Below are 16,470 nucleotides of genomic sequence, written 5' to 3'. Positions count from 1 at the left end.
TCATCAAAAATATATAACAACCAACTGCTGATCATTTTCTCTGGGCTTTTGAGTTGCAACAAATATGTTTGAAGAACACATGGTTACAACAGCCAGAGAAAAAGAAGAAGAAAAAACTACTAACACAGAAGTCAAGGGTCAAGAGCCCAACTAAAGCAGACACTGATCTCTAACATGGTTACTTCAAATGAAACAATAAATCAACATCTAAACCTTAGTTAATTCTCAATAAGATCTTCTGTAGATGTCTGACAGAAATAAAGTCAGTCTGGTTATTAATAAGTGGAGCTGGTGATGCTGTTTGTGGGGTTGTTTAATCAGATCTTGAGATTTAATGTATTTTATTTCAGTTGATTTCATCTAAGGCTGTGACTAAAGTCAGTTGTAGTTCTTGTGTTTCTCTTTCTGTCAGTGATTCTGTTTGTTAACAGCAGGTGTTCATCACTAATGCTCAATCAGCACTTAATTAATCACTTAATTACTTAACTGCAATGAGTATCTTATTTTAGTGAACTCAGCTGAAATAAGTTCAGAGCACTCATAATTGTTAGATTTAAAAACTTAAATGTTTTAAGGTAATCAGTTTCCTCAAACGGTTTGAGTTAACCTAACTTGTCGGGTTTTACAGTGTAGCATAAAACTAATTCATACAGCTCCAGCCCAAATCAAATATAGCGATGTATCGGTAACATCACATCTCATTGGTTCTTTTGTCATGACATCATGACACATAAGAAACAGTCTGGTTTGATGTTACTGATCTGCCACCATATTTGATTTAGACTGAATAAAGAGTGAAATTTCTTTCTGTTCATCACATGAAGAGATTGCTTCAGAAGAACTGGATTTATTTTATGTCACTTTCATTTCCTTTATGGAACCTAAAACTTTTGAATCCCTTTGACTTTCATTGTATGGACAAAAACAGCTGAAACATTCTTTACGTATCCTTTTTTTTTTTCTTTGGAAAAACAATGATACTGGTGATTTTATTGGCAAATATCATCTAGCACTATTTATCACTGCATGTCTGTGCGTGCTTGAATACATGGTTTATGAGCACACACATGTTAAAGGGGTCATGAACTGCCTTTTTTATTATTTTGTACTGTTCTCTGAGGTCCACTTATAATGTTATCAAGATTTTTACTTCGAAAACATCATAATTGAGAAGTACTAGGCTACTTTCTGTCCTGTTTTTGACCCCCTCATCAGAACGCTCTGTTTGAATAGGTGTGGAGGATTGCAGACTCGGAAGTAAACGCCTATGATTGGCAAACACTTCTGTATGTTTGACAGCGTGCATACTGCTGTGATTTATGTCAAAAACACATAAATAACTCAATACATGTCAAACAATTTGTAATAACAGACAAAGCAATAATGATCACGTAATGAAAACAGTTACTCACACTTGTGTTGTGACATTATTGTTGGATTCAATATAGTCACACAACATCGTATTTTAGTTTCAATCCTTCTGAAAATCCCGCGTAGAATTGTTCCTTGTTTGTAAACGAATCTGCTGTAAAATGGAGTGAACAGGTCTTACTGACGCGGTCTGGATCTTCATTAAAAATAAAGTTCATCCACTCTTTCCTAACCTTGGGATCAGAAGGAAGGCAATGCATAGACTGTCTTTCCACAGCTTGACACTGCACAGTGTCTTGTTGTCTTCAGATCATCTTTATCATTTGGTTTCTGTGTAGACCTGCGCGTTTGCCTCTCTCATAAACAATACATGCACGAATCGGTGGGTGGGGCTAAACAGACAGTGCTGTAGAATCGGTGGATGGGGCTAAACAGACAGTGCTGTAGAATCGGTGGGTGGGGCTAAACAGGCAGCAATGCAGAATCGGTGGGTGGGGCTAAACAGACAGTGCTGTAGAATCGGTGGGTGGGGCTAAACAGACAGTGCTGTAGAATCGGTGGGTGGGGCTAAACAGGCAGCAATGCAGAATCGGTGGGCGGGGCTAAACAGACAGTGATGTAGAATCGGTGGGTGGGGCTAAACAGTCAGTGATGTAGAAGCAGGCGTTGATCTTCTTCTGTGGAGGCGGTGTTTATCCACACTATTACATCACAGATTAGAAGAGTTCACAGCAGGGTCGCGGGAGCAGATATACTTTGAGGTAGGGCTGGGCGATAAAACAATAACTACAATTATAGAGATATAATTTTCCTCGATAAAACAAGTTCGATAAACATGCAATGTAATGTTTATGCGGGGAAAGTGGAACAAAACAGCACTACTCATTTGAACCGCGCCACACGGACTATATCTGCTCGGTTCAAACAGCAGAGCGAGCTGACTAGAGCAGTGTTTACTCACCGATCACGCAAACACTAAACAGCGCTGTGAGATCCAGTGAGAAGCGCTTGAATTCAGCGAAGAACACAAATGACTGGTATAAACTAGTATCAGTCGATATCAGTCAACTGATATAAACTAGTTTAAATTTAGATAAAACAGCGCTGACAAACAGCAAAAAACAGTGTGTGCAACGATACAGTCAGAAGGCTTTTCAATCTACAAATCGCCATCGTTTACCAGGGATTTACTGAAGTAACATTAACTGCACCATGGTATTGTGGCAGAAATGTGGGGTATTTATATCAAATTTATTATATTAATGTAGACGTGTATTAAAGGAGTAATGGAATGTAATTACACTATATTTGTGATTATGCTCAAATTACCATATGTGTACGTAGGGGGGGCCCATGAAAAAAAGGTTGGGAACCACTGGATTAGAACATTCCACAAGCTGTCGTTTTGGCATACTGCCTTCAATATAAGCTGTTTTTAGATTAATGAGAAAGTTTTGAGTTCTGAAACTTACAGAATGTTTTTTTTTTTTTTTTTTATGGTACTTTGACCTCGTATATGTCAAAAGATCAAGGGAATTTTGATTTATCAGTTCATGACCCCTTTAAAGTTTATAAATTACTATTATGAATGTGTATTTACAAAAATTTACAAATTTGGCTCTCAGGCTAGATCTAAAATGTCACAAATTGCCAATTATTGCAACATAACCACAAGCATAATATATTATCTGAGTAAGAATTGTTTTCCTCTTCTTCTTCTTCCTCTAGCGCTGGCACTCTGCCCGTAACGTTCCGGTGTCTTGAGGAAAACCTTGGTATTGACAAGAGAGTTACACGTTTTGTGCTTCCTGTTGGAGCAACAATTAACATGGACGGAACAGCCCTCTATGAGGCTGTGGCTGCCATTTTTATTGCCCAGATGAATGGAATTGATTTAGACCCTGGTCAAATTATCACTGTCAGGTAAGACAGAAGAGGCTACTTTTCAAAAATATATAATATTCTAACATCCACCTAATTAATTAATGTACTGTGCACCAACTAAATGTTACAGATTGGTGGAGCTGAGCATAAATCATATATTAAGCATATTTTCCTGGGTATTTGTTGGTAATTATAATCATCAATATTATTTCCTATCCGCAGAAGTGGCATAGCACCAATTATTGCTGCTTCTTTTTTTTTTTTTTTTTAATAAAGCAATTATTTATATTATATTTATGTATTTATGTACTGTTTAACACAATTAATGACAAAAATACAAAAGATCTTTAAAAAATAAAAGTGGGGCAAAACAAGACAAAATGACAAAAGCACTACAACCTTTAAAATAATTTGTTTCAGGAGTCTGTTGTCAGACTACAAATTGTTCAGTGGTTCAAGTTTTAAAAAGCTAGCTTACATCAGACTGCTGCCTCTTTTCCTTTATGTTCTTTGAAATCTGAAAAAGAAAGCATGAAGTCACCTAAGCGCAAGTAAATTCAGTGGTCATACATACAGTCACATTCAGAAATGTTAATATGTTAAACACAGTATGATTCACTTTTAAACTGCTCAACACAAAAGCATTCTAACTATGATTTTAGTATCTTTATAATCTATTCGTTTAATCTATTTAACACTTCAATATCAATATGTTTTCTACAATTAACCTTTGTAAATAGAAGCGCAATGACAGGGGTGTCCAATCTTTTCAGCTGAGTTCATTTCCAGGCAGGTGTGGTGGACATGTGAACTAAACTCTGCATGAAGGTGGCCATCTCTGAGTTATGGCCATTACTCTCAGGAAAAAAGTCTGGGATGTGAACATTAGTATATAAATAAAATAATAAGCTGCAGATTCGACTTATGTACACTTTGTGCATCAATAAAAAAAAGTTACACATAGGTCCATCGTGGACAAAAAAGTCCATGTCAAAAAACAGACACAAAATTTGAAGCTTGGGAGCACAGACTTAAGTTTGGTCTCATTTTAAAGAAGATCCATGGTAGACTATTTTTGAAGTAAAAAAAGTTTAAAAAGTGAAACCAAAAAAAAAAAAAACCTTATACAGGTTTAAGTTTATGAAAATTATTTATGAACAATATTTTATATAAAATATATATTTTATGAAACATGTTGAACTCTAAACCTGCTAGAAAATCAAAGCCATAAATCTAAACAAGTTGTGTTCCAAATTTGAGGATATCTCAAAAAATTAGCTTTCAGTAAAATTTTGTTTGGGTGCACTACTATATTTTCCCCATTAGATGCCAGCAAAACTCCACTGGTGCTCACAGTGGTTGGATTTGTGATTTGCAGTAGAGTTTTTCTCTCTGAAATATTGCAAGAACACATAATTTTATTTATGACACACATGCAAACCACACTCTGACATCTATACCAACACACCCACACAATTATAGCTGCATTATTTATCCAATTGGCTCTATAATATGCAGAAGCAGAAAACAGGAATAAAGCAAGTATTTGCTTTATAGATCAAACCTGAAAAAAATGGCACCATCTGGTAAAAAAATAGTAAAAAATTAAATTTTGAAGCCTTTCCAACAGAATGAAAGCCTGTGAACAACAATTGCATCATTTTACAGTTAAACGGCACTGCGATTAAAAATTGCAGTTTTAATGGGTTTCAATGGGGACATTTTTGTCCAAAAGGTCCTGAGAGGAACTATTTTTTGTACCTAGTGCAAAACAGATTTATTAAAGGAAATGGGGGTGAAATAGTAAAATTACTATAAAAATACACACCTGTGCCAAAATGTATGCAGCTGCCAATAACACAGGCAAAATGATAATAAAAAAAAAAAAAAGTTTTTGTGATTGTGTTTATCTCACGCTGTCGTGGAATCCAGGGATACGAGGAAACGTGGAGATGAGGAATAGTAGACTTTATTATGACAATTAACTAACATTACAACTCTACAGACATTACCATGACGAAACATTGACAACTAAGACTGAACACAGAGGAGAGGGAACACAGGACTTAAGAATACAAGGAAACGAGATAATTAATGACACAGGGCTGGGGACTGATTAACTAATGAAGGCATAAACTAGGACACGGACAGGAACTCCAAATAAGGTCACAAGAGGAGGGGAAACACAAGACGCTGAGACACAGTCTGACACTACCCCTCCCAAAAGGCGCGTCCCGCGCCGTACAACATCAACGGGAGGGGGTAGGCGCTCTGGAGGCCTCAAGGGGCAGAGTACCAGGATGGACGGCCTTCAGACCTCGGCCTCTATGGCAGGAACCTTACCCCCCCCCCCCCAAAAAAATTTTCTTAGGGAAATTAGAGGTGGATCTAGGCAGGCAATCAGGGATAGCGGGCTCTTGGGGCGCTCTGGGCGTGGAGATAGGGAGGCGCCGTGGCGCAGGCACTGGGGGCGCTCTGGGCGCGGAGATAGGGAGGCGCCGTGGCGCAGGCACTGGGGGCGCTCTGGAAGCGTGGAGATAGGGAGGCGCCGTGGGCGCAGGCACAGGGGTGCGCTCTGGAAGCGTGGAGATAGGGAGGCGCCGTGGGCGCAGGCACTGGGGGCATTCTGGAAGCACGGACTCATGGGGGCGCTCTGGAAGCGTGGAGATAGGGAGGCGCCGTGGCGCAGGCACTGGGGGCACTCTGGAAGCGCGGACTCTTGGGGCGCTCTGGAAGCGTGGAGATAGGGAGGCGCCGTGGGCGCAGGCACTGGGGGCGCTCTGGAAGCGCTGGAGATAGGGAGGCGCCGTGATGCAGGCACTGGGGGTGCTCTGGGCGGAGATAGGGAGGCGCCTTCGTGGCGCAGGCACAGGGGTGCGCTCTGGAAGCGTGGAGATAGGGAGGCGCCTTCGTGGCGCAGGCACTGGGGGGCGTTCTGGAAGCACGGACTCATGGGGGCGCTCTGGAAGCGCAGAGATAGGGAGGCGCCGTGGGCGCAGGCACTGGGGGTCGCTCTGGAAGCACGGACTCATGGGGGCGCTCTGGAAGCGAGGAGATAGAGAGGCGCCGTGGGCGCAGGCACAGGGGGCACTCTGGAAGCGCGGACTCTTGGGGCGCTCTGGAAGCGTGGAGATAGGGAGGCGCCGTGGCGCAGGCACTGGGGGCGCTCTGGAAGCGTGGAGATAGGGAGGCGCCTTCGTGGCGCAGGCACTGGGGGCGCTCTGGAAGCGCGGACTCTTGGGGCGCTCTGGAAGCGTGGAGATAGGGAGGCGCCTTCGTGGCGCAGGCACTGGGGGGCGCTCTGGAAGCGCGGACTCATGGGGGCGCTCTGGAAGCGGACTCTTGGGAGCACTCTGGGCGTGGAGATAGAGAGGCGCCTTCGTGGCACAGGCACTGGGGGGGCGTTCTGGAAGCACGGACTCATGGGGGCGCTCTGGAAGCGCAGAGATAGGGAGGCGCCTTCGTGGCGCAGGCACTGGGGGTCGCTCTGGAAGCACGGACTCATGGGGGCGCTCTGGAAGCGAGGAGATAGAGGCGCCGTGGCGCAGGCACAGGGGGGCACTCTGGAAGCGCGGACTCTTGGGAGCACTCTGGAAGCGTGGAGATAGAGAGGCGCCTTCGTGGCACAGGCACTGGGGGGGCGTTCTGGAAGCGCGGCGATAGGGGGGTGCCTTCGTGGCGCAGGCACAGGAGGGCGCTCTGGAAGTGCGGACTCTTGGGGGTGCTCTGGAAGCGTGGAGATAGGGAGGCGCCTTCATGGCGCAGGCACTGGGGTCGCTCTGCAAGCGCGGACTCATGGGGGCGCTCTGGAAGCGCGGAGATAGGGAGGTGCCTTCGTGGCACAGGCACTGGGGGCGTTCTGGAAGCGCGGAGATAGGGAGGCGCCTTGTGGCGCAGGCACAGGATTTATTAAAGGAAATGGGGGTGAAATAGTAAAATTACTATAAAAATACACACCTGTGCCAAAATGTATGCAGCTGCCAATAACACAGGCAAAATGATAATAAAAAAAAAAAAAAGTTTTTGTGATTGTGTTTATCTCACGCTGTCGTGGAATCCAGGGATACGAGGAAACGTGGAGATGAGGAATAGTAGACTTTATTATGACAATTAACTAACATTACAACTCTACAGACATTACCATGACGAAACATTGACAACTAAGACTGAACACAGAGGAGAGGGAACACAGGACTTAAGAATACAAGGAAACGAGATAATTAATGACACAGGGCTGGGGACTGATTAACTAATGAAGGCATAAACTAGGACACGGACAGGAACTCCAAATAAGGTCACAAGAGGAGGGGAAACACAAGACGCTGAGACACAGTCTGACACTACCCCCCCCCCTCCCAAAAGGCGCGTCCCGCGCCGTACAACATCCAACGGGGAGGGGGGGGTAGGCGCTCTGGAGGCCTCAAGGGGCAGAGTACCAGGATGGACGGCCTTCAGGGCGGCTCCGGGGACTCGGGAGGCCATGGCGGGTCTGCCTCCGAGACCTCGGCCTCTATGGCAGGAACCTTACCCCCCCCCCAAAATTTTCTTAGGGAAATTAGAGGTGGATCTAGGCAGGCAATCAGGGATAGCGGGCTCTTGGGGGCGCTCTGGCAGCGCGGAGATAGGGAGGCGCCTTCGTGGCGCAGGCACAGGGGGGCGCTCTCGAATCGCGGACTCTTGGGAGCCCTCTGGAAGCGTGGAGATAGGGAGGCGCCTTCGTGGCGCAGGCACTGGGGGGCACTCTGGAAGCGCGGACTCTTGGGGGCGCTCTGGAAGCGTGGAGATAGGGAGGCGCCTTCGTGGCGCAGGCACTGGGGGGCGCTCTGGAAGCGCGGAGATAGGGAGGCGCCTTCGTGATGCAGGCACTGGGGGTGCTCTGGAAGCGCGGAGATAGGGAGGCGCCTTCGTGGCGCAGGCACAGGGGTGCGCTCTGGAAGCGTGGAGATAGGGAGGCGCCTTCGTGGCGCAGGCACTGGGGGGCGTTCTGGAAGCACGGACTCATGGGGGCGCTCTGGAAGCGCAGAGATAGGGAGGCGCCTTCGTGGCGCAGGCACTGGGGTCGCTCTGGAAGCACGGACTCATGGGGGCGCTCTGGAAGCGAGGAGATAGAGAGGCGCCTTCGTGGCGCAGGCACAGGGGGGCACTCTGGAAGCGCGGACTCTTGGGAGCACTCTGGAAGCGTGGAGATAGAGAGGCGCCGTGGCACAGGCACTGGGGGCGTTCTGGAAGCGCGGCGATAGGGGGTGCCTTCGTGGCGCAGGCACAGGAGGCGCTCTGGGCGCGGACTCTTGGGGGTGCTCTGGAAGCGTGGAGATAGGAGGCGCCTTCATGGCGCAGGCACTGGGGGCGCTCTGGGCGCGGACTCATGGGGGCGCTCTGGAAGCGCGGACTCTTGGGAGCACTCTGGGCGTGGAGATAGAGAGGCGCCGTGGCACAGGCACTGGGGGCGTTCTGGAAGCACGGACTCATGGGGGCGCTCTGGAAGCGCAGAGATAGGGAGGCGCCGTGGCGCAGGCACTGGGGTCGCTCTGGAAGCACGGACTCATGGGGGCGCTCTGGGCGAGGAGATAGAGAGGCGCCGTGGCGCAGGCACAGGGGGCACTCTGGGCGGACTCTTGGGAGCACTCTGGGCGTGGAGATAGAGAGGCGCCTTCGTGGCACAGGCACTGGGGGCGTTCTGGAAGCGGCGATAGGGGGTGCCTTCGTGGCGCAGGCACAGGAGGCGCTCTGGAAGTGCGGACTCTTGGGGTGCTCTGGGCGTGGAGATAGGAGGCGCCTTCATGGCGCAGGCACTGGGGGCGCTCTGCAAGCGGACTCATGGGGGCGCTCTGGGCGGAGATAGGGAGGCGCCTTCGTGGCACAGGCACTGGGGGGCGCTCTGGAAGCGCGGCGATAGGGGGGTGCCTTCGTGGCGCAGGCACAGGATTTATTAAAGGAAATGGGGGTGAAATAGTAAAATTACTATAAAAATACACACCTGTGCCAAAATGTATGCAGCTGCCAATAACACAGGCAAAATGATAATAAAAAAAAAAAAAAGTTTTTGTGATTGTGTTTATCTCACGCTGTCGTGGAATCCAGGGATACGAGGAAAGCGTGGAGATGAGGAATAGTAGACTTTATTATGACAATTAACTAACATTACAACTCTACAGACATTACCATGACGAAACATTGACAACTAAGACTGAACACAGAGGAGAGGGAACACAGGACTTAAGAATACAAGGAAACGAGATAATTAATGACACAGGGCTGGGGACTGATTAACTAATGAAGGCATAAACTAGGACACGGACAGGAACTCCAAATAAGGTCACAAGAGGAGGGGAAACACAAGACGCTGAGACACAGTCTGACACTACCCCCCCCCCCTCCCAAAAGGCGTCCCGCGCCGTACAACATCCAACGGGAGGGTAGGCGCTCTGGAGGCCTCAAGGGCAGAGTACCAGGATGGACGGCCTTCAGGGCGGCTCCGAGGGGACTCGGGAGGCCATGGCGGGTCTGCCTCCGAGACCTCGGCCTCTATGGCAGGAACCTTACCCCCCCCCCAAAATTTTCTTAGGGAAATTAGAGGTGGATCTAGGCAGGCAATCAGGGATAGCGGGCTCTTGGGGCGCTCTGGAAGCGGAGATAGGGAGGCGCCGTGGGCGCAGGCACAGGGGCGCTCTCGAATCGCGGACTCTTGGGAGCCCTCTGGGCGTGGAGATAGGGAGGCGCCGTGGGCGCAGGCACTGGGGGCACTCTGGGCGCGGACTCTTGGGGCGCTCTGGGCGTGGAGATAGGGAGGCGCCTTCGTGGCGCAGGCACTGGGGGGCGCTCTGGAAGCGCGGAGATAGGGAGGCGCCTTCGTGATGCAGGCACTGGGGGGGGTGCTCTGGAAGCACGGAGATAGGGAGGCGCCTTCGTGGCGCAGGCACAGGGGTGCGCTCTGGGCGTGGAGATAGGAGGCGCCTTCGTGGCGCAGGCACTGGGGGCGTTCTGGAAGCACGGACTCATGGGGGCGCTCTGGGCGCAGAGATAGGGAGGCGCCTTCGTGGCGCAGGCACTGGGGGCACTCTGGGCGCGGACTCTTGGGGCGCTCTGGGCGTGGAGATAGGAGGCGCCTTCGTGGCGCAGGCACTGGGGGCGCTCTGGGCGGAGATAGGGAGGCGCCTTCGTGATGCAGGCACTGGGGGTGCTCTGGGCGGAGATAGGGGCGCCGTGGGCGCAGGCACAGGGGTGCGCTCTGGGCGTGGAGATAGGGAGGCGCCTTCGTGGCGCAGGCACTGGGGGCGTTCTGGAAGCACGGACTCATGGGGGCGCTCTGGAAGCGCAGAGATAGGGAGGCGCCGTGGGCGCAGGCACTGGGGGCGCTCTGGGCGCGGACTCTTGGGGCGCTCTGGAAGCGTGGAGATAGGGAGGCGCCTTCATGGCGCAGGCACTGGGGGCGCTCTGGGCGGAGATAGGGAGGCGCCTTCGTGGCACAGGCACTGGGGGCGCTCTGGGCCGGAGATAGGGAGGCGCCTTGGGCGCAGGCACAGGATTTATTAAAGGAAATGGGGTGAAATAGTAAAATTACTATAAAATACACACCTGTGCCAAAATGTATGCAGCTGCCAATAACACAGGCAAAATGATAATAAAAAAAAAAAAGTTTTGTGATTGTGTTTATCTCACGCTGTCGTGGAATCCAGGGATACGAGGAAACGTGGAGATGAGGAATAGTAGACTTTATTATGACAATTAACTAACATTACAACTCTACAGACATTACCATGACGAAACATTGACAACTAAGACTGAACACAGAGGAGAGGAACACAGGACTTAAGAATACAAGGAAACGAGATAATTAATGACACAGGGCTGGGGACTGATTAACTAATGAAGGCATAAACTAGGACACGGACAGGAACTCCAAATAAGGTCACAAGAGGAGGAAACACAAGGCGCTGAGACACAGTCTGACACTACCCCCTCCCAAAAGCGCGTCCCACGCCCGTACAACATCCAACGGGAGGGGGTAGGCGCTCTGGAGGCCTCAAGGGGCAGAGTACCAGGATGGACGGCCTTCAGGAGGCGCCTTCATGGCGCAGGCACTGGGGGCGCTCTGGGCGCGGAGATAGGGAGGCGCCGTGATGCAGGCACTGGGGGTGCTCTGGAAGCACGGAGATAGGGAGGCGCCGTGGGCGCAGGCACAGGGGTGCGCTCTGGAAGCGTGGAGATAGGGAGGCGCCTTGTGGCGCAGGCACTGGGGGCGTTCTGGAAGCACGGACTCATGGGGGCGCTCTGGGCGCAGAGATAGGGAGGCGCCTTCGTGGCGCAGGCACTGGGGGCGCTCTGGGCGCGGACTCTTGGGGGCGCTCTGGGCGTGGAGATAGGAGGCGCCTTCGTGGCGCAGGCACTGGGGGCGCTCTGGGCGCGGAGATAGGGAGGCGCCCGTGATGCAGGCACTGGGGGCACTCTGGGCGCGGACTCTTGGGGGCGCTCTGGAAGCGGAGATAGGGAGGCGCCTTCGTGGCGCAGGCACAGGGGTGCGCTCTGGGCGTGGAGATAGGAGGCGCCTTCGTGGCGCAGGCACTGGGGGCGTTCTGGAAGCACGGACTCATGGGGGCGCTCTGGGCGCAGAGATAGGGAGGCGCCTTCGTGGCGCAGGCACTGGGGGCACTCTGGGCGCGGACTCTTGGGGGCGCTCTGGGCGTGGAGATAGGGAGGCGCCGTGGCGCAGGCACTGGGGGCGCTCTGGGCGCGGAGATAGGGAGGCGCCCGTGATGCAGGCACTGGGGGCGCTCTGGGCGGAGATAGGGAGGCGCCGTGGCGCAGGCACAGGGGTGCGCTCTGGGCGTGGAGATAGGGAGGCGCCGTGGGCGCAGGCACTGGGGGCGTTCTGGAAGCACGGACTCATGGGGGCGCTCTGGGCGCAGAGATAGGGAGGCGCCGTGGGCGCAGGCACTGGGGGCGCTCTGGGCGCGGACTCTTGGGGGCGCTCTGGAAGCGTGGAGATAGGGAGGCGCCTTCATGGCGCAGGCACTGGGGGGCGCTCTGGAAGCGCGGAGATAGGGAGGCGCCTTCGTGGCACAGGCACTGGGGGGCGCTCTGGGCGGAGATAGGGAGGCGCCTTCGTGGCGCAGGCACAGGATTTATTAAAGGAAATGGGGTGAAATAGTAAAATTACTATAAAATACACACCTGTGCCAAAATGTATGCAGCTGCCAATAACACAGGCAAAATGATAATAAAAAAAAAAAAAGTTTTGTGATTGTGTTTATCTCACGCTGTCGTGGAATCCAGGGATACGAGGAAACGTGGAGATGAGGAATAGTAGACTTTATTATGACAATTAACTAACATTACAACTCTACAGACATTACCATGACGAAACATTGACAACTAAGACTGAACACAGAGGAGAGGAACACAGGACTTAAGAATACAAGGAAACGAGATAATTAATGACACAGGGCTGGGGACTGATTAACTAATGAAGGCATAAACTAGGACACGGACAGGAACTCCAAATAAGGTCACAAGAGGAGGGGAAACACAAGACGCTGAGACACAGTCTGACACTACCCCCTCCCAAAAGCGCGTCCCACGCCGTACAACATCCAACGGGGAGGGGGGGGTAGGCGCTCTGGAGGCCTCAAGGGGCAGAGTACCAGGATGGACGGCCTTCAGGGAGGCGCCTTCATGGCGCAGGCACTGGGGGGCGCTCTGGAAGCGCGGACTCATGGGGGCGCTCTGGAAGCGCGGAGATAGGGAGGCGCCTTCGTGGCGCAGGCACAGGGGGGGCGGTCTGGAAGTGTGGAGATAGGGAGGCGCCTTCGTGGCAGACATTACCATGACGAAACATTGACAACTATTGACAACTAAGACTGAACACAGAGGGGACTCCGGGGACTCGGGAGGCCATGGCGGGTCTGCCTCCGAGACCTCGGCCTCTATGGCAGGAACCTTACCAGCCCCCCCCCACAAGACGTTGAGACACAGTCTGACAGTTTAAGTGAGAGCAGAATAAAATAAATGGAGGCCAGTTGCATTCAGTTGAGGAAAATGAATGATTACCTGGCAAAGCGGTAATCTGGGAGCAGGACATAAGGCACAGGATAGCATCAAATCCCAGGTCAGGTAATTATATTGTCAACTGCAACTCAATGTATAATTAGTGTCACCATTTTTAGGAGGGTGCTTCTCATTTCTTTAATTGTCCGTCCTCATCTACCGTTATTTCTACTAAAGGAAAGAACGGAAGGTGCCCTGCAAGCATTGAGCAAGACATGGGCTGTGTATAAAGTGTGACAATTCTTGCTTCTTGACACTTGTCAAATAATAAAGTAGATACAACATTGTTTAAAATTATACCAGAAGGCGAGTGAAATATATCACATTATTAATCAAACAAGACTTATTTGATCAAAATTTTAATATAAGTCTCAACCAAGATGATGTTTTGGATGAAACCTCAACATTGTATCAGTGTCACCTTGCTATCTGGGATATTATTTAAAAATGAAAGTGCTTCACTGAGGCTCTTTTTTTCCTGAAGAAAGAAGGGCAATTGACTATCCTCTATCACTCTAGTTATGCGATTATTGAGGCACTGCATTAGCTAGAGTTTTGGTGAGCCAATGCTGAGCTCACGGCTATGAAGAGTCAGTCTCTCGCTCTTCCCAGACTGTCGCTCCATGATTGATTCTGCTTTGTAAGTTCCTGTGTTGAGGCAGATACTCATTCTTTGTTGGAGAAAAGAGTCAAAGGGAATGGAAATGGAAATGGAAATGCCTTCTTCCCAGAAACAATCCCTTTATTTACAGTATGTATTTTCTTGTGCTGAAAAATGATGACTGATTGTGGCCAATCCTGCACTTGCATCTGCTGGACTTCACACTTAAGATGTGTAATTGAGAAATGTTGACTAAAGATTTTATAGGTCTGTGTCATGCACTGTTGGGTTTTATGGCAGCAGTTATTCAGGTGAATCTAATCCATGTGAGGCTGGTTTAATGGCTGTCCGTTCCTATTGGCATACACACTGCACACTCAGAGTTATGCGCATATGTTATTTGACTGTTTATTGATTTATTGACTGTTCAGCATTGTTACAGGTACCCAAAGACGTTTGTCATTTGGGGACACTGAATTATTTTGCTGTTACAATAAAATGTCAATACCAATTTACTTCATATTAAAATACCAAAAAAATAATAATACGATATAAGTTCGACTTATATTGTGCAAGAATCCCCAGTTTTTGACTTAAAGAGGCAGAAAAAGTCACCATAAAATGATGATGACAGACATTATTGTGTTGGGACAGGTTTGCAAAGGGTGCCTGGCCTGTCTGGAGTCTGGAGGGGCGATCATATCACGTGGCACATAAATTGCCTGGAGATGATGTTAACCCATTTCCATCTGGGACTACCATGAGATTGTGAAAACGGACAACATGTTTGTAGTCTCTTGCGAGATGCAAGTTTCTGTCACTTAGGTGAACATGCCTGCAGACTCCTGGTTGTACTAACAAAAGCAACAATTTTTTTTCTGGCACTTACTTTTGCAAGGGCTTCCTGGTTTACTTTTGCCAGCAGACTCTCGTTTCTGCTTGCAACTGTAAAACTTAGTCTGACGCGGGATGCTGCTAGGCCTAGTCTTGCATGGTTCTGGACTTTCTTCCTCCCATGTCTCACCCGGCCGGAGTGCTCTTTTGGCCGCTGCTTTGTTTTATAGTTTCTAGATGCCATTACGAGCCATGAAAGCCAAGTCTGAGGGCAGTACACATCCCGGGTCAGTTGATCCTGGTAGAGGACCTTCTCTCGAGACACAGATTGAGGCATGGAGAATGGAGTTTGTACCGTCAGACAGTGAATCTGATTTGGTAAAATGTTTGACAGGGCAGAAGTGCATGTGTTTGCTTTCTGTTGCCCCCTTTGGTTTGTCTCCATCATCATCTTTGTGAATAGATGCTCTTACACAACAGTCGGTATGTTTTCCTGCTGATACACCTGCTTCTGACAGTGTTGACGAGAGTGTGCAGTGCATCTTCTGTTGGTGGTTCCATTTTTGGCTGATCTGTATATTGTTCTTGGGTCTTATGTCTCTCCTGGAGGAGCCTCTTTGGGAGATTTGGATCAGAGCAGATCTGCTTTCTCAGGTTCAGGGCAGCGTGTGGCACCCTGTCTGGAGATGTGGAAACTCTGGGCCTCTAAACTAAGCACTTTGACTAAATGTGGTATTTCGTCTGAGATTGTTGTTGTATATAGTATGTATGAGTGGAGACTACTTTCTTCTTGGTGCAAACAGCACAATATGGATTTGGGAAATGTGCTAAATTTGGGAAATCCCACTTCTCTTGAAGGTTAAGGGACAATCTGGTACCTTCTCCTGGAGAAGTGGAGGTTGGACTTGTGGCCCCTAAATGGGCCGTGTCAATGGTCTGACTATCTCTAAGTTAAGAATGTCTCTGGCTAGTTTCAGTGATCCAGTGTCTTATAAGTCACAAGAGTTGCCCTGCCTTGTGATAACCCAGGCTGTTTCTACTTAATAAAATGGCTCTGGGCTGTGGAGAGGAGCTTAAAGCAGCATCTGTCAATAAACTCTTGTGACCATGCCATAATGATCTGTGCTTTTTGCTGTTTGCTTATATCTAAAAATAAAAATAAATAAAACGTACTTAAATAATCATAATCAAGTAATCATTTCCATAATGACATAATGTATATTTTGAATGCAACAATGCAAAATACAGTTTGATGGTCTGTTTCAGTTTCAGTTAAATTTTACTACTGTTCTTCCAAAATGGATGTACCACATATCTTGTATTTTAAAAAGGCAAGACTCTTATACTACATTTTAAGGTGTACTGGAGAAATGAGGCCTAGGTGTTTAGTAACTTTTTAGGCAAAATAGGCTGGCTATTATTATGCAGTAGGCTATTATTTTCACTTTAAGTTGTTCTGGACAAGATTTTCTCCTAAATGCTTTATGTAAATATGAATGAAACTAAAGTGCTTGCATTCCCATCATTTAGTCTTACAGCAACACTTGCCAGCGTTGGGGCAGCGAGTATCCCCAGTGCTGGACTGGTCACCATGTTACTCATTCTGACAGCTGTTGGACTTCCTACTCAAGATATCAGTCTGCTGGTGGCTGTTGACTGGCTTCTGTGAGTATTCTGATCCTAGACCTGTTTGATGCAGAGTGGGACTTTTAAATGTTCAATGACAGCATTCCCTT

At 49.0% G+C, this 16,470-nt stretch overlaps 1 protein-coding gene across 2 annotated transcripts in view; it reads left to right on the top strand.

Moving 5' to 3' along the window:
* The window catches only part of slc1a2b (solute carrier family 1 member 2b), a 59,451-nt gene that overhangs the window by 34,602 nt on the left and 8,379 nt on the right, over nt 1-16,470 (top strand). For both annotated transcript variants that reach the window (XM_058767771.1, XM_058767772.1), the window contains exons 8-9: nt 3,100-3,294; nt 16,265-16,399. In XM_058767771.1, the coding sequence (XP_058623754.1) occupies nt 3,100-3,294; nt 16,265-16,399 (330 nt within the window). The remainder of the gene's footprint in view (nt 1-3,099; nt 3,295-16,264; nt 16,400-16,470) is intronic.

The sequence above is a fragment of the Onychostoma macrolepis genome, chromosome 25, assembly GCF_012432095.1.
Source record: "Onychostoma macrolepis isolate SWU-2019 chromosome 25, ASM1243209v1, whole genome shotgun sequence".
Classification (NCBI taxonomy): domain Eukaryota; kingdom Metazoa; phylum Chordata; class Actinopteri; order Cypriniformes; family Cyprinidae; genus Onychostoma; species Onychostoma macrolepis.
The sequence above is the reverse complement of the archived record's forward strand: the minus strand, read 5'-3'. Positions and strand labels throughout refer to the sequence as shown.